Genomic DNA, 21,609 nt, shown 5'->3' with positions numbered 1-21,609 from the left:
GGCTGAAAACGGCTCAAAAAGGGTCGTAAGAGATGACAGAATGAATTAATATAAAGGGTAAAATAATTTACGTCCGTCTGCGCGGATTCGAATCAGAACGTGAATTATATTTTGCGGTAACCACCTTACGGCATTTTGCGTCAGTTTTTTTTCTTTACGTTTTGCGTCAATTTTATTGCATTTTGCGTCAGTTGTATTGCATTTAGTGTTAGTAGTACATTTTGCTGGGGTCAGTATTATACTTTTCATTGGCCGTTATCGCATTTTACAGCGTAACAGGTCCGACCCTGAAAACTGCCAAGAAAACACTAGACTATATATTCTACCAAAGAAGAAAAACATCTTTCAAAAAAATCAATTAATTCGCCTCTTCTCGCTACTTAAAGACTCTCTGTCTACCGGCATGCATTGCGCGCGTCGTCGGAGGTTTCCTGGACCACTGAATCCTCCAATTTATTGTTGTCGATCGTTTCGCCCTTCAATCCTCTATAATTCGAAGCTTCCATCTAGATTGTTCTGTATTTATGGCCTTTAAAGACAAGATTCATTATCGCCCTTAACGTTGAGGGGTACCTTTGATCGCAAATTGGTAGTATTTCATATATTTTAGAAGCTAAAGAACGGTCGGTACGATGTGGTTTCGGCCGTGGCGACTGCAAAGAACCTTTGTGGAAGGTGTAGATCATAGACGTTCTTTAAAAAAATTATCTGAGAAAATCTGTCCAGGATCGGTGAGAAACAGTTAAGATGTACTCTAATACAAGAACTGAAAAATACTCCCGCTTGCTGCAGAAAGTGACATTGAATTGAATTTTCCTTCGCGATGCTAGCCTTCAGAAAGGACTATCGCATCGCTTGTGGGTTCATCCAATTTGAGGTTAACTTTGGCGAGATTTCTTGAAAATCTATTTCGATAAAAAGTGAAAAGTGCTTTATCTAATGCGTTTTATTTCTGGTAAAGAAAACTAACCTTTTATTGCAAAAAGAGCGAAATGAAAACGTTTTAGTTTTCGCACGTGACCGGCCATCGGTAATAACACTGTAGGGATTCTGGGGCGCGGTATTAAATCTTCAACGAAAAAAATAATACTCGTTACTCTTATTCTACATCATGACAAAGAAAGTATGCTAAGCATAGTAAATACTGTACTTCTGTATATACGCTTCTGAAAGCAAATAAAAGGCAAATTTGTTGCATGGAATTGTGTCAAGTCTCTGCATGACGCGTATGGCTGCAGGAACTTGTAGCTGACATTGTCACCGCGCGACGCAAAGTCAGAATTTCCAAACTACAGTTTTAAGCCAAATTGCGTCTAAAGCAAACATCTTATATCAATTTCTACCAGTGAATTATATTTTAGGTCAGCAAATGCCCCAGATCCTTCTGAGTTTTCTAACGCTTTTCTTTAGCGACATAATCAAAACATTCCGGTCGACAGAGAGTCTTTCAGCCCCTTCCAACTGATCATAAAAAATACCGAAATATCACAATATATAACGACTTAAGACTGGAGAAGAGTGCAAACACTAACTTTCATTTAACTTTAGCATCACAGTTATTTTGTTTCTAGCTCAAGGGTGACTTCGGTCTCTACAGCCATCTTCAAATGAAGGAGATTCCTAACTGCTTGTTTGGCAGCCTCCCGAAGGTCAGCCACGCGCCAAAAATAAATCAAAGGATTCGCTGCAGAATTTCCAAAAATGAACAGAACCGCCAGTGAATGTGCTGCAGATGTTCTCATGTCTTCCTTCTCTTGCGTAGCGCTTATTGCTGAGGTGATGATGAAGGGGAAGTAACTTAGGACAAATGCGCTAATGAGAATGATCATTGTTTTAGTCGTGCGTCGATATCGGCCCAGAAATTGATGAGTTTGTTGCTGCGAGCTCTGAATTTGTTTGTTGTGCCTTTTAACAGTTTTGTAAATCACAACATAGCACCAGGCCACAGCTGTTAATGTAAGGCAGCAAAAAGCAATAAGTATGTACGTGACAACTTTGTCTTTCACCCAAAACCACAGTAACGTTATCCATGTGACCCATATCACCCAGTAAATAAGAGCCGTGATGAAAACGCGGGTGGTTGTTATCAACTCAGCATAACGAAGGTGTAAACGAAGGGCGAGATATCGCTCAAAGCTAATGGCTGAAAGCGTCAGGAATGAAATCCCATTAAACATCCAGCCCGTATAGAAATGAATAAACACGGCCAAGCAGTAAATTTCCATTTTTCCAAGAAGAAGTGAAATTTCTGCCACCAGGAAGGAAGGTTCCGAAGTCAACCCAACGAAGAAGTCGGAAACTGCCAACGAACAAAGTAAAACATTTCTCGGTTGGTGAAGAACTGGTGTCCTCCAAATTGCGATGATCACCACCGTATTAAAAAGCAGTGTTGCCAAGCACATTATGGAGCCAACAACGCAAGCCCATATAGACGATATTCTGTAGAATCTTGGTAAATTTTCTCTGGCTTCCATATCCAAGAACGGTTGCAGAGAATGACAGACGGATTGTCTGGTTGCTGTATAGTTTTGCGAAGCGAAGCTCGATAAAGCTGTTGAGTTCGCCATAATTACTTTATAACAAACCGAGGATCCTTTTTACATAAAGCTGATTTGTATTCTCACCTCTGAATAAATTTGGATATGTTTGAACAAACATCTGCCTTTTGAGGATTGGCAATTAACTTGCTCTTAAAGCAAAATACGTTTAGTCATCGAATAGCCAACTGGTCTGCCTCCGGTCAGTTGGGATTCTTAACAATGTTATGTTCAATTTGAATTATTTGTTTCAGTTGTTTGCTCGCCCCCACTACCCCTTGTGCTGATGAACACTGCCGAGGGCAAATAAAGGTTATATTATTATTATTGTCACTGGATGGTCAATCAGTGTCTCTTGCATGGGTTTCGCCTGTAAATATGGTCCGATGAGGTATTTTAGTGTGCTTAGAAAGGTACAATAGTGCTTAAAAAGTTCATTTCAAATCTGTTAACCTTCGTCTGCATGTCTGAGTTTAACACGAGCTAGTGTTTTGCAATTAACTATTTAATAATTTACTACCTGTATTGAAATACAGTGGAGACTAATAACGACGTTCCCTTTTTTATTTATTTTTTGGTCGAGTTCGAAATTAAATACAAGAATTATTTTTCAAAATCCCTCGGTTAATATGCATTTTGTATTTTTTTTTTTTTTTTTTCAGCAAATTTGCAGCTTTTGACCGATGGGGGTGGTCCATATTGTTCTCTGTATTTTGCTTCCCATGTAAGTGAAAGCGTCGGAAATAAAGAAATAAATATTGCTGTGAACAGATACATGTACTCGTGCAGACATCCGCATACCATTGACATCTCGATCGTTAACAACCCAAGCAATCAAAGAGTGAAAGGATTTTCGCCCCGACACTTTCTGTGCTTTGAATTTTAGAAAACCTTCCGGCGTTTCAGTAAAGCTCAGTACTGAGCTAAACTTCAGGAATAAAGGATGATATTTTGCACGTCTTATAGTATAAACACAATTTAAGCCAACGCAGTAATAGCTTTTAGCAGTGGTAATTCGGTGAAATCACAATTCAGTAATGTGTTCATTCAATTTTTGACGAATAACCCTGGAAAATACATTCGCAAATTTAGTTAATAGGTTTAAAGAAAGATCTTCTGTGTCTTTATGGTTCTTCGAATTAAGTGATGAACGAGAAATTCGATACAAGCAAGAGCTTTGCCGAGTATTTCTACAGCTTTTTCGGATTCTCCAAAGCAAGGCTAACGAGTGTTTCTGTAACTAGAAACACGAAAAAACTTTTTTTCTTTTTCTTACCAGAAAACCAGTTGCAATTAAGCCAATTATCCTGGATACTTTCTATGCAATTTTTTGCCCTCCCCCCTCGAAAAAATTAATTAATTAATTAATCAATTAACAAAGAGTCCTATAGGCATCTTCTGGGGAGAACGTTTTTCAAAGTTTCATTTGCTAGGTTTATGGCTAGGAACAAATAGTAAATGTTTAGGTCAAGGACACAAACAAACATAGAGACACACACAAAACAAGTATTCCATCATTCCTGTTCAAGCAATTGAAATACTCAATATTCCTTAACGATTTGAAGGCGTAGAATTAATTGTTAGTCTACGGCTTAGCAGCCTGGCTCATAGCTTTAATTTTGAACAACAACAACTCGTTTTATTTGCATGACCATGAAGACAAACAATGTTGCAAAAGCTTTTGTAAACTAAAACTAAAACAGTAACGATTATCGTGATCATATAACAATGTTATGATATAGCAATCAAGTTACACTGGTTTGATTTGAGAGTAGAATATTGCGTAGATCAAGCAAGATGAAATAAATTTTGCTGATTGAATTTTAATATAATCATTTAAAGAAGTCATAGGTTCGCCAATGGCTAGTAACGAAGATAATTGTTTAAAAGTCGAAATGATATGTTCTATTTTTTTTTATAAAATGTATTTCTTATAATAGAGTATATAGTGCAATATATAAGAACGTGAGATTCGTCTTCAATTTGATTAGATTCACAAATAGGGCAGAGTCTATTAACCCTTGGAATTTGATCATATCTACCAGTCTCAATCCTTAGTTCTCAATCCTTCTAAGACTGAAAAGGGCGTGAAGGGCTTTTTCTTTCAATTTATCAAGTGCCAATGAAAAGTTACCCGTTTAAGAAATGAGTGTTCCCAAATAAGTATATTTTTTTGAACAATTTCAACAGGCCCATTGTTGATATGAAAATTAGACTCGATACATTTCTTAGCACGTTTTTGAAAGATCATGACTTTTTTTGTTTTTGTTTGTTTGTTGTTTTTTTTTTGGATTGATACTTAACATCCATGTACTGCAATAGAATGATAGAGTGTTAAGACAATTTGGCAGTGCTATTTTTGATCTTGACAATATGACTAAATCGTCTGCATATAAAAGTGAATTTAATTTTGCGCCGTTTGGTAGGACAAAGGGATCAGATGTTATTTTTTCAAAAGAGAATGGTATGTTATTAATAAAGAGGTTGAACAGTAACGGGCTCAAAAGACAACCTTGGCGTACCCCTCTTGCGTATGGAAAGGGCCATGTTTGATTTTGGCCAAGTTTTATGGAACATGTAGAGTTTGAAAACAAGCTCTTTACTAAATTGAAAAAACAGCCACCGACATTAATTTGTAATAACTTAAATAAAAATGAGAATTCTTATTGGTTCCCTGAGTGGCCCGAATTTTGTAACACGGAGCGCTAAAATGAGTCAGGGCAAAAATAACAGTAAGATTCGCATTTACTTAACTCTCTTATTTGTAAGCAGATTCTTACCTTTGTTTCATTGAAGGAAAGTGAAAACATGAAGATAGAGGTCATGTGCTAACGCGTTTTACGTGAATATCTATAAATGTGCTAGTAATTATATTGTATATATGTATCTTGTTCTTCACACTTAAATACAACATATATATAATTCATATGGTTAGTACTTTGGCTGTGCTCTGTTTGCTGGGTAATGAAACTCAAGACCCCAAAGTGGGGTATCTTGGCCCCAGGTGTGGCAGTTTATTTTGATAGCAAGCTTAGAAAGCTTAAATTACGAACATATCAAATTATTAGTCCAGGGAAGGTGAGGAAATTCTTGGCTTTCACTAAAAGTATGAGGTCAATCGGTGAAGGTCCGAAATTTGCCTAATCCGTTCTTATGCAGACAGCCTTTTAAGAGCTATTATAAAAGCTAGCCTTGAAATTAAGGGATAAAGTTCAGCTCTAGTGTTGTTGCATTGTACAAGAAGTACGAGCGTCAGTTAGAAGTTTCTCCGCTTAAACTTGCGTACACAGCCTCTTAAATCCGCCGTCTAAAAATTGAAGGTTTTTTTTGATGATGATAATGGGAGCCCTATCGCACTGAAACAGAAGAAAAGGAACAGTTCGTATCTAAATCTGGCTTAGAACTCTCTCACTAAAGGTTGTATCTAACAGAAATATGTAGATTGAGGCCAGTCTAACAGCGTAGCTCCTGGGCCGGGTTGTTCAGGGACCGATTAAGCTAACCCAGGATAAGGTAGAATTTTGATTTAGGTTTTGCAACTTTGCGGTGAAGTTTTGTGTATATTGTTTGGCTTTCTATTTTGAGTTTTAATAATCCCAAATTACACAAAACAAAAGCAGTGAAAAACATTTGTATAGAAGAAAAAGCTATAATTCGGTTAACTTTTAATCCAGGGTTAGCGTTAACTGGCTTCCGAACAACCTGGCCCTGTTTTCAACGAATTAAGCTGACATGAACCCACAATCCAATCGAAAACCAGCACTCGGTCAGCAATCAACTTCAAAAAAATAAAACGTGGGTTCTAAACTTGAGCCTGCGATATGGTCACGTGATACTGGTCAGCAGATGCCTTGATTTGACAGGTGTCAATTGATCATGACATGGATGTCCAATATCAAAGAAGTACACGGTAACCAAGGCTGCATGTCTCTGTCAAACTATTATTTGGATTATGGCTGTCATGTTGTGCGACTCTGTCGCCGTCGCCCTCGTGCGTACGCGCCCACGAACAATACCGCTAGCCATGATAACCATGAGAAAATCAACTCATGGGTTTCCTTCTCTTTCCTATATGAGTATGGGGCTCCGCTGGGCGGACCTTCGGGCCGCCGGAGCTGCGCTATAAGCTTGCAAGGTAACCAAGTGTAAATCGTTGTTAAAAAATGCCAGGAATTGAACTGAAAATAAAAAAAGTTAGTCTAAAATATGGGATTTGTATAAAAAGTGGGTTCCTGTTGAAACTAAATGTGCAGATGTGTATTTATTATCGTATATGAAGAGCTAGTATAAAAGCTAACTTTGAAATTGAGGAATAAAGCTTAGCTCTAGTGTTGTTACTTTGCATATGAATCACAAGCGGATATTTATAGTTGCTCCACTTAAACTTGCGCTAACAACGTCTAAAATGCACCGTTTAAAAATTGAACTTTATTTGATGGTGAAAATCGGCGCGCAATGGTATTAAAACTTACGAAAAGAAAAAGCTCTTATCCAGACCTGGCTCTGCATTAGGCTTGGCTTGCATTAAACTTTAAACTCCCTATCAGCTTTAAAGAATTTGAAGTCATCGGTGCCAAACGAAACATTAACAATATCACTACATTGAAAAATTAATATCTAGCAGTAAACATGATGATTTAAATACATAATGCATGAAGCTGTTAGATCAATTACTTAGTTCGGTTATATACAAAGATATGCCGTAAACACAGACATAATCCGAAAGTCACCGCTTTCACCGCTGCCTTCGTCATTTTATTTGAAAAATGAACAATGCATATATAGATATAAAACCAAATACTAAGACGGATTTATTTAGAGAGTCTTTAAAGAACAATTAAAGACCGTGTATTGCAGTCTTGCTCAGATGATCGCATGACAACTCAGATGGTATTGACAAATATGGAATATATGATTTCTACCACTGTGGTCATTATGAACTGTCTTGTGAAACCTTATCTAGCAAAATTATACTTGTTTACACTTAAAGTCTGTTGTGCTGAAAATGTGAAGTAGGCTAGACCAGTAAGATTTTTCATTTCAGTATCCTACAAGCAGAATAAATGAGGGTATGAATTATAATCATTTTAATTTATTAACAATTCTTTTATATCAAATTAAATGAGCTTTGACATTACCTGCCAAACTTTCACGGAAGTGCAGGCTAAAATTAATGTTAGATAGAGACACTTCCTATGGTGATTCACAAAGAAGCAAAAACATTTGCCGAGTGCACTTTGACAGCAAGCTGCATAAAGAATCCCCTTTGTGTAAGATCTGAGCCATACCAGCAGCACTGGAAATCAGTCTATGGTGTTGATAAACAATGTAAACTAGAGAGTTTGCTACACAGTCTTCCCTGTGAGTAAGGAACAGAGATAGTTTAACTGACATCAAAGTCAGTCACAATTGGGGCTGAGTTTTTCTCAACGCAGACAACACCGCTGCCAAGTGGAAGTCTTAAGTCAGCGATATAAGCTTTATAGAAACGATACAAAAATATCTGTGTAAGCCATTTTCGTTATTTCGAAGTTACGAATCATACATTTCAGTACTGCTAAATACATCGATATGAAGTAAAACAAAAGTAGCATAGCACACCAGAATTTTTCCCTGAAGCATCCTCGATACTCCCTGAGAGCCAAATAAATTCTATGCGCAATTCTGTACGTTTTGTGTTATCGGTTTTGTGCCCAAATCCAGTACAGAATGACCAAGGTGCTCAGAACTAATTCGAAGTTTCTCTAGGAAATAATTAAGGTAATTCTCGATTAAGATATTATTTAGTAGGTCTTGCAGCCGGATGTTTCCCAAAATCCCCGGTATAGTCTAAACCGGCGGTTTAGACTATCTGCGACGCAATCAAGGTATTATTTTGCTCAGGTTTGTTCAAAAATGCTCCAAGGTTATCTCAAAGTCACACAATCGAGCGATCATGCTCGCGATTGAAGTCATCTATATTGACTTGAGTAACGTGCTGATGCAATGTGTTTGCGTGTTGTAGTCAAATTAAAATGAAAAAGTAATACTCACGTTTTGTTCTGGTAAACAGCTACGCCATGCACAAGAACTTGGTGGTAAAAAGCCACGCATCACGCTAAGAACTTGCAGGTAAACAGCCACGCCACACACACAAAGACCTTACTGGTAAAAAGCCACGCCTCACACAGAGAACTCGCTGGTAAACAGCCACGCCACACGAAAAGAACTTGCTCGTAAACAGCTACGCCACACACAAAGAACTTGCTGGTAAACAGCTACGCAACACGAAAAGAACTTGCTCGTAAACAGCTACGCGAAAGGAAATTGCCCGTAAACAGCTACGCCATATTCTTAGGGGCGACCTTTGAACTTTGAAATGAGGAATGGGTGGGTGATGCAAGTTGAGCATGAATTTTATTTATTTTTGGACCCTGAAAGCTCAAGATATATCTTTCTCAGCCCTTCATGATTTTCTTTTCTCGCTATAGAAGTATGTATTTTTTGGGTCTAAAAGTAGCTTGAATGATTTTTTCCATCACAATTACCCCACCCTACTCCCCTCAGTAGAACATTTTTCACTGACAGCTTGAACTGCCTGCCATTCAACCACCGTCACCTCACTTCTAAGTTACATGGGTCGGACATTGCCAGTAGGGAACAATAACGATGATGACAACGTTTCTGAAAATCCCCCCCCCCCTCCACCAAGAAAAAGAAAATGGAAATAATTGACAACGTTACTTTTTTCAAGCAAAACCTTTTGGCATCTAAGCTAATTTCTCGTGCAGCATATTTATCTCGGACGATGTTTGCAAAAAATGGGTTTCGACTAAGCACTGAGCCCCGGTCAACTGACCCCCTACAAAATCAATGGGAAAATAAGAATTAAAAAGCCCAGAACTATCAATGGGACCGATTCAAGTTCATCAATAAACGTAGCATACCTGAAACTTCCAAGATGGCGGACGCGTCGCAGATTGCCGACTCTCTTGTTGTCCTTTGACTGTTTAGTGGAGGTTTTGTTGAGGGAAAATCGAGCACAGAATAAGCTTGAACATCATCAAATATTGTTTTCGCACGCATTGGAAAATGAAGCAAAGAGAAACGCTGACAAATGAGCAGGCTCGCGAAAGGCTCTTGATGGACTGCTCGTGCGAGCGACACGAACACGCGCGTAAACCTCAACCGTACGACGAATTTCATAAGGTAGCTCCAGGCCTCTCGCCTTATTTCGCATTTTAAGAACTGTAGTAACTGTGAGATAAACCATTTGGACAAGCCCGATGGACTACTTTCTCCTTAGTGCATGAAGTCGTCAAAAAGACCAGGGATTCTCAAGGTAACTCAATCTCATTTAATCTTCACTTTCTTACATAGATTTGTTTATACAAGTAATAGCCGCATAATGGTGAACGACACAGGCATCTACAACAAACAAAAAGGCATCGACTCTTGAGGACGAGCCTACAATTAAGAAATGGTGGGTGTGCAACGTGCAACTATTGAGGTTTATATAATGACCCAAGTTATTCTCGCATTTTGATTGGTTCTCGCCTATGATCTATTACAGGACAGAAGCACGATTGACGTCATCGTTTCAAAGTTTTTCCCTCTGTGTTTTAAAATGGAGGAAAGTTTTCAGAATTTAGAAAATATTTTAGGTGACTGGGCAAAAGATAAGGTACAAAAAAATCTTGTTGAGGCATTGAACAGGTACGAGAAGCAGGAAGAAGAAAGATAAAGCCGTTTCTCTTTTAGAAAAGGACTCAGAAAAAATACTCGAGCAGTCTCGGTCGGCAGTCAAGCGAGACCAAACCAAGCACAAAATTGGTCTTGATAAGCCGAGAACCATTGCTTTATCTCGAATTTAACGAACCCAATAAACAAAATGTTTATGTGATTAATTTATTTAAAAAATTCAACTTTTCTCAGTCTCAAGATAATTCGTGAAACACTGATTGATGTCAAGAATGACACATCAAAACATCACTTCTTAAAATCAGTTAAAATAAACACATAACCTTGCTTTCCGACGAGAATGTTCCAGTCCGTTTCAGGGCACAGCAGCGAGCAAAGTATAGCTCACTACAGCTCACGGCCAACTGTATCGCAGCTATTTCAAACTGATTTGAGAATCGCCAACCACAGAGGACAGAAATTTCCACCGTCACTAATGCTCCTTTCATTCAAAACTCGAATCGAATGGCCTCCAGATTGACCGCAACCGCAAGTTTTACGAGCGTATTTTTCAACTCCTGCAATATTCAAGGCAACGTCCAAACTTTTCGGCTCACAGGGCTGCTCTGATGACAAAAACTGACTTGACTTTTCCAGCATTTTCTTTAAGAGTTGTAGATTTTGCAGCTCAATTCTGCTTTCACTGTAAGTTTTCATTCCACGAGAAGCGACGCTCGATTCAAGTTTGACAGTGGCGGGATTTTCCTGGACCAATCCCAATTCTTTGCTACGCATAGCAACCAATGAGATTGCTTCATTACGTATAGACAATAGATTACGTCAAATGGCCTTTTTCGTGTTCGCCAAAGTGGGCAAAGGCCGGCTTTTGAGTTATGTTGAAAGGTTTTTGGAATAAAAAAGCTTTATCTGTAGTAGTTTGTTTCGTTATTATATAAAACAAATAGATTCCACGTTGCCATGCGTCTGTTCAGTAATAGATCACAGAAGACGTCAATATGTGGTAAGAACATCAGTGACACACTCGGCTAACGCCTCGTGCGCCACTTATTTGTTCTTACCACATTTTGACGTCATCTGTGATCTATTACTGAACAGACGCACGGCAACATGGAATCTATTTGTTAAATGGATTCACGCGGGAGGTTGCTAAGCACGAAAGAAGCGTAAGAGTCGCACGAGGGGATAGCCGCGTGCGACTCTAGTCCAGCGGAAATCATGACGATGTGATACTCACGGGAAGATTGGGAACTAAAACACCTGTTGTAAACACAAAATGGCCGTGGCATTTATCAATCCTTCATTGGATCCCCGGATCACCGTTTACTGTTCATACATGCATGTGTGCCGAGAGTTGTCCAAAAGAGTGCTTCTACAAACCTTTCAAGAGGACTCTACATGGTTAAACCGGCTTTGAGGAAAACAATGGTCAGTAATACAAAGCACATCGAGGTATGTGACCGTCACGCTCGACACAGATGAGGAACGTATAAATGTACCTTATTTACAAACCTACCGCTGGAAGAAAAGCTGGCAGTTTTAATGCTACCTAGGTTTCAAGGATCGCTACAAAGGACCAAAACTTTAATCTTGAAGCCAGCTAAGAGATTTATGTGAGTTTATCGGAGCACTTTACGAAGGCGAGTATGTTAGTTACTCACTGGAATATTTTCAAAATTTCCTGAACTTTAAGCGGTCGTTAGCTTTGAAAACCTGGTCGGCAGACAAATTTTATTATTGTTTTAAATTAAGGACCACTTATACTTTTTATTCATGTAGTTCAGCAGTTTCAAACAGGTGCTACATTTTTAAAACGTGCCTTCAAAGTAGAGCTATTTTCGTGTTTGGTTCAAAACTCGATTTAACGCGTAGGAAATCTTCTTTTAACCGTTGAAGGAACAACATTGAATTATAATTGCAGCATGGCTAAACAAACTGCCATGATATATCTATAGTTGAAAAAAAGGATTGGGACTTTTGAGCGAATACTATTTTTTTAGAGCGCCGGCAATATGTGCTATTTTTCCAGTTTCGGCAGGTATGCAACTTGGGTCGAGCGGACCGAACTTCAATCAATCCTAGAAAAGTTCAGTTAGAATTTTTAATCAAATAAAACTCATTTTAGTGATTGACTAGGAAAGGGCTTCGAAATCCCAGCGTATGAGGAAAATCGAATTTTCGAAGTAAAATCAGTGGTCGGTTTTTACAGAGACAGCCTCTTAAATGGCTTTCGATGCCAGAAAATTTTTACAATGAAATCTTCTGCTGAATTCTGTTGTCGTCAAATCGCTAGAAAATTCTCTCTAAAATTCCGGCAATGCATTACCAACCTCGAAAGGTTGATACAGACCACTTTGTTGTTTTTTTGGTCCGTCACCGAGTACCGAGTGCCTTTGTTCAACCAGCTGATCATGATTTAAGCCCGGCAAAAAACGTAAGCTCTAAATTTGGTATCTCACAGGAATAAAAATCCTCATCTCCGGAAGAATTATTAGATTTTTCCATATTTTAGGAGAAGAAAAATAGGAATTATGTTTTACAAAGTGTCGACATCGATGAAAAAAACTGCCGAGAAAAAGTACAAATAAACAAACTGACGTCAGCGTGCAACCCAAGGGCAAATGGATCGAGCGTGTATATTAGCCAATCAGAACGCGCGCTTCGCTAAGGCTATGTTATAATTGCATTTGACAATGATTCGGATTTTAATAAAGTTAGTTATATTATGTCGAGCTTGCAAACTTTACATGACAGCATGGGTGTGTAATTACTACATTAACCCTCACCAGCAGAAAATATTAGAAAAGCTGTAGCCTTGGTAATTGCTCGACGCTATTTGTATAGGTAATAGCATGACTTGTGGTGGTATTTGGCAATAATACCGCGAGTGATATTTCAAAATTGTCCAAAATACCACGAGCCGCGAGGCGGTGAGTTGTATTTGGAAAATTTTGAAATAGTACGAGCCGGTATTATCGCCAAATACCACGTACAGGTCTTGCTATTGTTTATAATAGAAGCCGAGAAATTTTCGGGAACGCACAAGAGACCTTTATTTCAGTTGCGGTTGAAAAAAAAAAAAACACAGGCGTTTGCATTTGTAACAATCTTTTTACGTCAATGAAAAAAATGATTGACAGTATTTTGTGAAACCTGTTCAAGCCACTGAAGGCAAACAACATGAAATAGTTCAGTGAAAGATGAAAGTTATTTTCAAATCACGGTTTTTGCAGTCACTGCAGCGGTGAAGCGAAACCACAAATTAAGAAAAGGTACGAGCGAGCTTCTCACAGTGTTTAATTGCTGCTTTGTTGAAGAACACCAACGCCAGCTCCGTAATTTATCGTGACCTGACAGCCATGAAAGTGGTGGACTACTGTTTGGCAGGCTGGCGTCGCTGTACGGTTGTGCTGAATGGGCAAACTGGAAAGAACTGGACGGGAATTCTGAACCTGTTGGCCGACAGGGAAGCTGATGATGGATAAGATCTGTCGCTGTTCTGACTCGTCACCTTCCTCGTAGTCTGCCAGTGAACGCTCGCTTGTGTGGCCTGTTACACCGATGATAGCACTTCTTGGCTGATTCGAGGCCTTCAGCTTCTTCACAAGCGTTTTTCTTACCGAATGGTTGGTTAACTTTCTTCCCTCTACATCCAATTCTGCTTCCAAGGCCATATTCTTCATGAAGGAGTCGATCTTATGGACACCCATCCTCTGTTTCTTGTACCACACTTTAATAATGGCGAGATAAAACGAGCCACTGTTTCGCATTTCTTCAGGTCTGTGGGCAAGATATCAGTGTTTTGAAGAACTGGACTGGACAACGGGGACCACCAGTGGCAAACGCCTTTGGCTAGATGGCTCTTCGTTTCTTTCTTAGACCGCCTTGCCGGGTCTTTGTTGGGTTTTCTTCGAATGATACGTACTCTGTGCCTTGGTCGTCTTTGTTCAAGCTGAAATCTTCGACAAACATTTTTTTTATATTTCATGGTGCTCGAAGACCAAAATGAAGGGTGAGCAGATACCACAGAGTATAAAGGACTGCCTTTGGACATTGTTCGCCAAGTACACGATTTTTCCATAGCTGCTCTTCATCTTGGACGGTAAGTGCTTTAGTTGCATTAGGTCGTTTTCCGTGGCCTTTTTCGCGAAGAGCTCTTGCTCTTCCCTCCAGGACCTGGCTGCACTTGACGAATTCTCGGTCCTTTGCTATGAATATTTTGCTGTCATTTTGTTTGAGGTGTCTGTCGAGGGCACCTAATATAACCCTAAGGCTGTCCGGCTCACAGTCGTAACCATCGCTTTGGCGAATTTTGGCAAAGAATCGCGAGAGACATTCATCCAGTTCTTTAGCTTCGTATTTGACAATGTCATCGTTAAGACCCTTGCTTTCTGCCCACGACTTCCAAACATTCATCCACGTCTTAGTAGCTTTGACTGTATTTTTGTTTACTGCTTTTTCGGCGAGCTTTTCCGTTTCCTCACAGGAAATTTCCAGGAACCTTGCCGCCATTTTTTGAAAACAAAAGCAAAAATGTAACTGTGTTCAGTGTTGTCGTGGTAACCTTGTTATACCATCCATTTTTGCTGTTATACCACTATTACACGGAAATAGTGATACTATCAACCAATCGAAACTCCGAAATTTCTCGGCTTATATTATAATCTTTGTTACAATATTCTTGACATTCATTTATTGACTCTTTGCAACGGTAATTATTACACTGAGACCTAATATAATACCAGCGGAGATAAATATGAGCTGCCTTTACGTTAATGATTTTAGTGTCTCCGCTAAAATTAAACTTACGTCAACTTTAAGCTCTAAACTGTTCCAGATAAATCAGGGGCTTATGTGATATTAATCATACAATGCGTACACGTCAACACATGTTGTGTTGTCGTTGTTGTTGCCTTCACTACAATCGATCCAATCCTGTCCAAACCATATCTGCATCTCATCACTGCGTGACACAGAAACCTTACTAGGAAGATCGCGGTAAACGATTTCAGGAGATGTGTGGGTAGTTCCATCAAGACTGTAAAAGTGGCTTTTGTCGCACCTACCGTTTGCTCTCAAGTCTCCAGCAGGTGGCAGGACAGCTTCTTTCTTTACATTGGTAATGATAGTCATTAAGCTGTTGTTGCCATACAAGGGTGCATATGTGCAGCCCCAGTAGGATGCCGGGTAATTTATGTTGCATTTGATCGAACCAGACTTGCGGACGAGCTTCACTGTCTTGAGAAGTCCACTCTTTGTAATGTTGAAGGCACCATACTTGTTATTTTGCGCTCCAAAGCAAACAGGTTCTGTGTTTACCTTCTGCCAGCTTCCTAAAACAAGATTTAGATGAAAAAAAAAGCATCATTAGTAGTAGAAACGTGCAGGTAACGTAAAACCGTCTTCAAAAAAGAAAAACAGACTAAAAATCAAGGCAATTAGAAACGCTTTAACCGAAGAAAACTAGATCTCAATTTAAGGGTACAAGTGCTGGTTGGTTACAAATTTGTTGAGGACTGTCTATAGACAAATTTTACGTGTTCAAGATTTTGTTGTGCCTCTTACATTTGGATTCTGTTCCACACAGTTGTAACGCAGGGGCCGATCAGAAAAATGTTAAATATCTTGTGTTAATGTCAATCATCTGCTAACATAACACCATTTGAAGGAGATTTATTTTGCTTTCATTCTTTCGCATTTTCTCCAAGGGCTAGAGTAACCACCGGAGGTAAAACCGCCTGAGGCAAAACCACAAGGTTATGATCGGTAGCGGTCGCTTTCCTCCAAAGATCCCACAGGCGGACAGAAAGTAAATAATCCTGCAAATCAGCACTCGGCTCTTGAATGTTTTTCATGCTATACTTTTACCTTGTGCAGTTAAAAACAAACAAACAAAAAAAAAAGCTCGCCAAAAAAAACAATCTACATTGATTGATCAATCAATCGATTGATCTACTCTGTCACTTATTCAGTCATTATTTTTATTGAGATGCAACAAGGTTAAACTAGCTACATGTACTTTACCGACAAAGCAAATCGCCGTGCCTTCACAGCGAGCCAGGATTGTCTGACCATTCCCATCAGAGTATATCCAGTAATCCCCGTTAGCCATCTCATTTCCTTCACTGGCCTTGATCTCACTGCAGGATTCAGCAGGAAGCTCTTGAATGGAACCAAGAGGAACTGCTCGATGAAGAAGGAAACCAATTCATTTTTTTCAAGATGGTGCGGAATATATTGCTTTAGATTCAAATGTTAGCAACAAGATCGTAAGTTCAAACAGAAAGACTTTTTCAGTAAACAGATCATATTCCTTTGCAATCTTATTTATTTAGATTTTAATGAGACTCCAATATTCCGCATTCGATATATTTAAATTTCAAACGTGGCACCGAGTTTTCGGTCAAACTTTTATATTTTGTCTTTTTTATATATACCAAGTCTTTTATGGGAATTACCACACAATGGAGTCTCGCAAAAATTACATTTGAATATACGGAACTAAGGCTGTTGTCGTGCGCAAATTTGTCTCTGCAAAAAGGATCATTAGTGCGAGGTTGCAATTCTTAATAAGATAATAGGGTTACCGTTAGTTTTATGCGCCGAATTTTGACTCAAGCAACAACTGCTACGAATTTAATAAACAAGAGATTAGCTCGTTTTTTTCATCCACATAATACAAAAATATTTTGAAAAAGAGATAAAGTTACCCCTTTTAATCTAAACCGGGTAGCGTTCACAACCGCCCTTCTGTTTCCTCGACTGTGGTTTGTGCTCCTACTAAAAGCTGCTGCTAAAAGATTTATCTTAATTTGTCAATCAGTCTTAAGTCTATGTACCCTATGTACATTGGAAGATATTGGAAAATTATCCTTCTTAATTGGTTGAATTGACTTCTGGCGAATGATTACGTGTCTCTTGGGATCACAGAAGTCTTTTTTTTTATTAGAACAGCCAGAATCTAGAACTTGCTCACCAGCAGAATGGACTTAGCTAATGCTACTCTTACTAGTTTCATATCTCTTCTTTATGACTACTACTCTCGTGCTGTCAGAATGAACTACAATCCACACAATCCTGGAACGTTTAAAACCATCTGTTTGAATTGCAACTCCACAAGATTTCAAGACGTACCAATAATATGCTGCATGTAATGCGGTTTTTCTTTCTTTCTTTTTACATATATTTTATTTCTGGGCCCGCAGTAATTGGCTACTCAGCTGTTGCGATGTCCCTGCCAAACCTCTACATGATGTGAAGTATATACGAAATAATTCATATTTGAACTGCGGTTGTAGATGAAAGTGAAGAATGATTATCGCAGCTATGAAGCCACACATTGGGAGCGAGGTCAACTGACCTCGCTCCCAATGTGTGGCTTTATAGCCCAGTTGGTAGAGCATCGCACCGGTATCGCGGAGGTCACGGACTCGAATCCCGTTGAAGCCCTGATTTTTTTTCAGGCTTCTTTTGTCCAATTGTTTAAATTAGAAAATTTACTACGATGATCATTTTTCACTTTTAAACCTCCACATATTGATTGTAATGTTTTTTTTTCTTTGGCATCATAAAGGCAAAGCTAATAAAATAAAATACAAATAAATTTTGTGCGCGGGTATTTTGTTTGGGTGGCGGAACCTATAACGAGACTCGGACTGCTGAAGTCAAGATGGAAAAATCTCTGCTTGACTACTCCCCATTCTTCTGGCCACATCGCAGTTCCCATTGAAGAGTCCGCCGCTGAAACAAAGCAATCGCGGGCGAAATCCTGCCAGCTACATGTACATACTAAGCAAGAGTATTTAAAATGACTGAATTAGTTTATAAAAGTGAAAAAGGCAAACAAGGACAATGGAAGTGTACCTCTGTTATTGGCCCGTTTCAGTAGAACCTTGTCGGATCAGACATAAAATCTTCCGGTCTCGCCTCCTTGGTTCGATTGTTCATTTCGCAGACTTTTTGACCGATGACGAAATTGAAGCTCTGACACGTGACCTCTTCGTCACATCTGATAAAACATTCAGGCAATTCAGCATTGCAGGTTTTAAACGTGTGACCTCTGAGGAACATTCCCCCAATGGATTTGTCCTTTGTCTGACAATGGGCAGCAGCTTGAAATACACCAATCCGGGACATTAGGAACGCAACTGAGAGTAACAACTTGGGTTTCATATTGGAATGATAGCGTCGGTTTCTAGATCTTCTGCGAGCGAAATAAAAGCGTTGAAAGCGACATGTTAGTGATAGTTGCTAACGCTGCTATCGAAATCAATTTTGTTAATTAAAAGATCGAAGCTCTGAATCATTGCTGTCCTCGTTTGTACAGCTCGGCCAAAATTAATGACCTCCTTAATATAGATGGAAAGCAGTAGCCATGGTTATCCCAGTTGATCCCCTTGGCAAGGAGGAACTTGACTAAAATAGGGAAAGGATTAGCACATAAGGTTAGCGAACCATTGGGAGATTTTGCATATCGATAGAAAATTAGTTTCCTTTTTGTTCCACGTAAACAGCGTGCTGCCAGGGGTTCCCTTTGTTAGTTTCTCATCACCTTCTTGCTGCACGCTAGCTATTAAATAATTGTTAAAGACGATACAGGAAGGGAATCTCGTCTTCTTGTGCCTATATCAACTCAATTATAACACTGTGAAGCAAACTCTACTTGCAACCACGTTAAGAGTGATGATTACGCCACTGTACGTCAATATTTAACTGCTGACAAAAAAAAAAGCAAAAACAAAAACGTGTCGTTGTCCTTCAAAACTCAGAAGAAATAATATACTTTTCCTTTGCCCTTAAAGAGACTACTAAAAGCTATTTTCCCAAATAAACTGCAAAGCCGTGAACGAAGATCCTGCTTAATTGAACATTGGATCTCACAGGAGATCTAATCAGCCAAACTTCAAAAGTAAAACGATAAGAAGTCACGGACTACTGCAAGGCTCACACAACGTCGCATATTTAAAACAATATTTCGGCTGGCCAGACTAGTCTTCTTCAGGTTTAGATGTTGCTAAATTATAAAAATAGGTGCTCGATGAGCGCATGAATCCACGGCCGTAGGTAAGTGGATTAGGAATCTCTGCAGGACCTGGGTTTAATTCAATGTCTCCAGATAACAAAAGCTTCTTTTCTGACAAGAGGTAGTTCTTATTATCAAACTGAACTCGGACAAAAATTCTGGATAGCATTTATAATTCCAACCAGAAGACCAACACTTTTCTTGTTCAAATTTTGTTTAAAAGAATCGAGTAAAAAATTACTCTTCTTCATGAGCAAGATGGACAATTCATAGTTCCCAACTAGTAGCCACAGTGAATAAAACAGATGAAACGGGAATGAACACTTTTCCTCAAGAAATGTTGAATTCTACCTCTTACTTTTCTGCGTTTAACTGATTTTAAAACTTCACGTGGTAATTTAGATGGTTCTCTGTCTCTTTTCCTACATGCAGCAACTGATAAGTATACTGATTAAAGATTAAAGATTTACTCTTACATGTATCTTGCCTTACGTGTAAGCACTGGAAAGATTGTCTTTCACTCCGACTATTTGCAGAAAAAATACTAGTTACATAATGACCAGGCATAGCTTCTATGGATGTGTTTTCCATGGTCATGATTTCGTCAACTAAAGCTTTTTGTTTGCACTCTACTAAGAGAGTCATATCTCCTTGAGAGGAACTCCCATGTAATCGCAGTGGAATTGACTGCATTGTGCTCTGAGTCTGCATAGTCCTTCGAAAGTGATGCGTGCTCCCTCGAAAGGGCTGCATAATCCCTTGAAAGGGTTGAATTATCCCTTAAAAGGGCTGAATAATCTCTCGAAAGGACTGTATAATCCCTTGAAAGGGTTGAATTATCCCTTAAAAGAGCTGAATAATCTCTCGAAAGGGTTGAATAATCCCTCCAAAAGGATTCGAGTTTTCTTGAGAGGAATGAATTACCGCGAACAGTGAATTCGTGATTTCTGGGCCATTTGAGTCGCCAAGTAATGTAACCGGCCTGATTGCAGATTCTGTTCTACATTGCGAAATATTGTTTAAAATTTGGGTGCTTAGCATTAATGTCCTCTGCATCACAAGCAACATTAGGAACCTTTAAACAATGGAAGGACGGGAAGGCCAAGACGAGAACGACAGTGGACGCAGGAAACTTTCACGTGCCGTGTCGCAGATTTTTCGTATAGGTCGACGACGTCAATAAATCTGGTTTCATGAAAGCTTTTCATAAAACCAATGACATCCCTTTGAGATAGCATAGAAATATTATCCAGCTAAGCTTAAACGATAGTGAGCAGACGACACGGAACTTACTCTTGTTTATATATGTAAAGCACGCCTTCCCGGTATCGATCTGTCGGTATTTAATATTGAAAGAATCCAGAATTTCCGTATGAAGAATTTTTGTGAACGATCTTTGTATTGACGTGGTTCAGATAGCTTTTTGTCAGCAGAGCGTTTTAGAATCGATCCTGCCTGTAGCTGAAACAAATATTTATGATAAAACAAACATTACGTTGAGTTCCGGATTGTAAGAAAACACGAAATAAACGTCAGTTTGCAAATGTGAATTTTATTTGCTCGATAGCTGCTTTGAAGGCACGTAACAATCGTATTTCCAAATCAAGACCTTTCGGAAACCACTTAAAATCACGCAGGACCGTTCGAGAACAATGTTTTGGCACATTTGCTGATAGCCGTACCTGGTTATATCAGAAAAAAAAAGAAAACTTTGTCTACTCAGCAATTCACGTCACTGCGAAGGGCGTGGGAAAACGAGTCTGCAATGTTATAGGTACAGTCAGCGGTTAGTGATCGTAGTCATGGATAATTCTCCGTAACGCTGTGCTTCTGCCAATAAATTCGCATTTTTTCTTCTCCGTTTTGACAAGCAACTCCCTCTTACGAACATCGACAAGTTTGACTAACCGAAAGTCTACCGACAAGTCAATTGTGTCTTATCTTCAAATATTTTGTTCCTCTCAATCGTACAGTCGGTCATTCGGGCATTAATCGGGAAGCGATTTTCGCACATCCGAAGTTTGATTAAGTACGAATATTATTATGTTACACGCTTTTGGTTAACGGACACGCTCGATGACATAGAATACGGTCCTCCGGCCGTAGATTCAAAAATGAAATTGTAATATTATATAGTGGTGGATGTCGTAACACATATTTGGAAACTAAAAGGAGTGGCGGAAAGACGAACAAAACAAACTAAATAAAGTAAGGATAAAACGGGTCCACGTAGGTTACAAATTTTACGATTCATCACGTCTATTCATACCGTGGGGTTCCAATGTCCTTGCTAAATCTATTAAAAAGGACTCTCTGGCTTTCCTGATTGAATCACGTGAGGAGTGGATAAGTTCAAGTGGGATTAGTTCAATG

The 21,609-nt window shown here is 39.0% G+C and overlaps 3 protein-coding genes and 1 pseudogene across 3 annotated transcripts; all 4 read right to left on the bottom strand.

The window, feature by feature from the left end:
• Positions 1–1,385: 1,385 nt before the first annotated feature.
• Positions 1,386–2,567, bottom strand: LOC110053079 (melanocyte-stimulating hormone receptor-like). Its single transcript, XM_020759269.2, has one exon. It carries the CDS (start codon positions 2,565–2,567, stop codon positions 1,557–1,559), a length of 1,011 nt encoding a protein of 336 aa, XP_020614928.1. The 3' UTR covers positions 1,386–1,556.
• Positions 2,568–12,900: 10,333 nt separating this feature from the next.
• LOC149106988 (uncharacterized) lies at positions 12,901–13,987 on the bottom strand. The gene has a single exon (XM_089296948.1). The coding sequence runs from the start codon at positions 13,982–13,984 to the stop codon at positions 13,511–13,513; it is 474 nt and encodes a 157-aa protein (XP_089153074.1). The 5' UTR covers positions 13,985–13,987; the 3' UTR covers positions 12,901–13,510.
• Positions 13,988–14,198: 211 nt separating this feature from the next.
• LOC149106987 (uncharacterized protein KIAA1958-like) lies at positions 14,199–14,726 on the bottom strand. Its single transcript, XM_089296947.1, has one exon. It carries the CDS (start codon positions 14,724–14,726, stop codon positions 14,199–14,201), a length of 528 nt encoding a protein of 175 aa, XP_089153073.1.
• A 213-nt stretch (positions 14,727–14,939) lies between these two features.
• LOC149106986 (uncharacterized) lies at positions 14,940–18,386 on the bottom strand (annotated as a pseudogene).
• Between the last annotated feature and the right edge of the window lie 3,223 nt (positions 18,387–21,609).

Source organism: Orbicella faveolata, unplaced genomic scaffold (genome assembly GCF_042242905.1).
Source record: "Orbicella faveolata isolate gen_17 unplaced genomic scaffold, um_ofav_v1 contig_27, whole genome shotgun sequence".
In the NCBI taxonomy this organism is placed as follows: domain Eukaryota; kingdom Metazoa; phylum Cnidaria; class Anthozoa; order Scleractinia; family Merulinidae; genus Orbicella; species Orbicella faveolata.
Note: the sequence above shows the minus strand (reverse complement) of the source record. Positions and strands in the feature narration are given on the sequence as shown.

Excerpts from the sequence above, each read along its gene's own strand:
- LOC110053079 (XM_020759269.2), bottom strand. The coding sequence starts at position 2,567 with ATGGCGAACTCAACAGCTTTATCGAGCTTCGCTTCGCAAAACTATACA.
- LOC149106988 (XM_089296948.1), bottom strand. The coding sequence starts at position 13,984 with ATGCGAAACAGTGGCTCGTTTTATCTCGCCATTATTAAAGTGTGGTAC.
- LOC149106987 (XM_089296947.1), bottom strand. The coding sequence starts at position 14,726 with ATGGCGGCAAGGTTCCTGGAAATTTCCTGTGAGGAAACGGAAAAGCTC.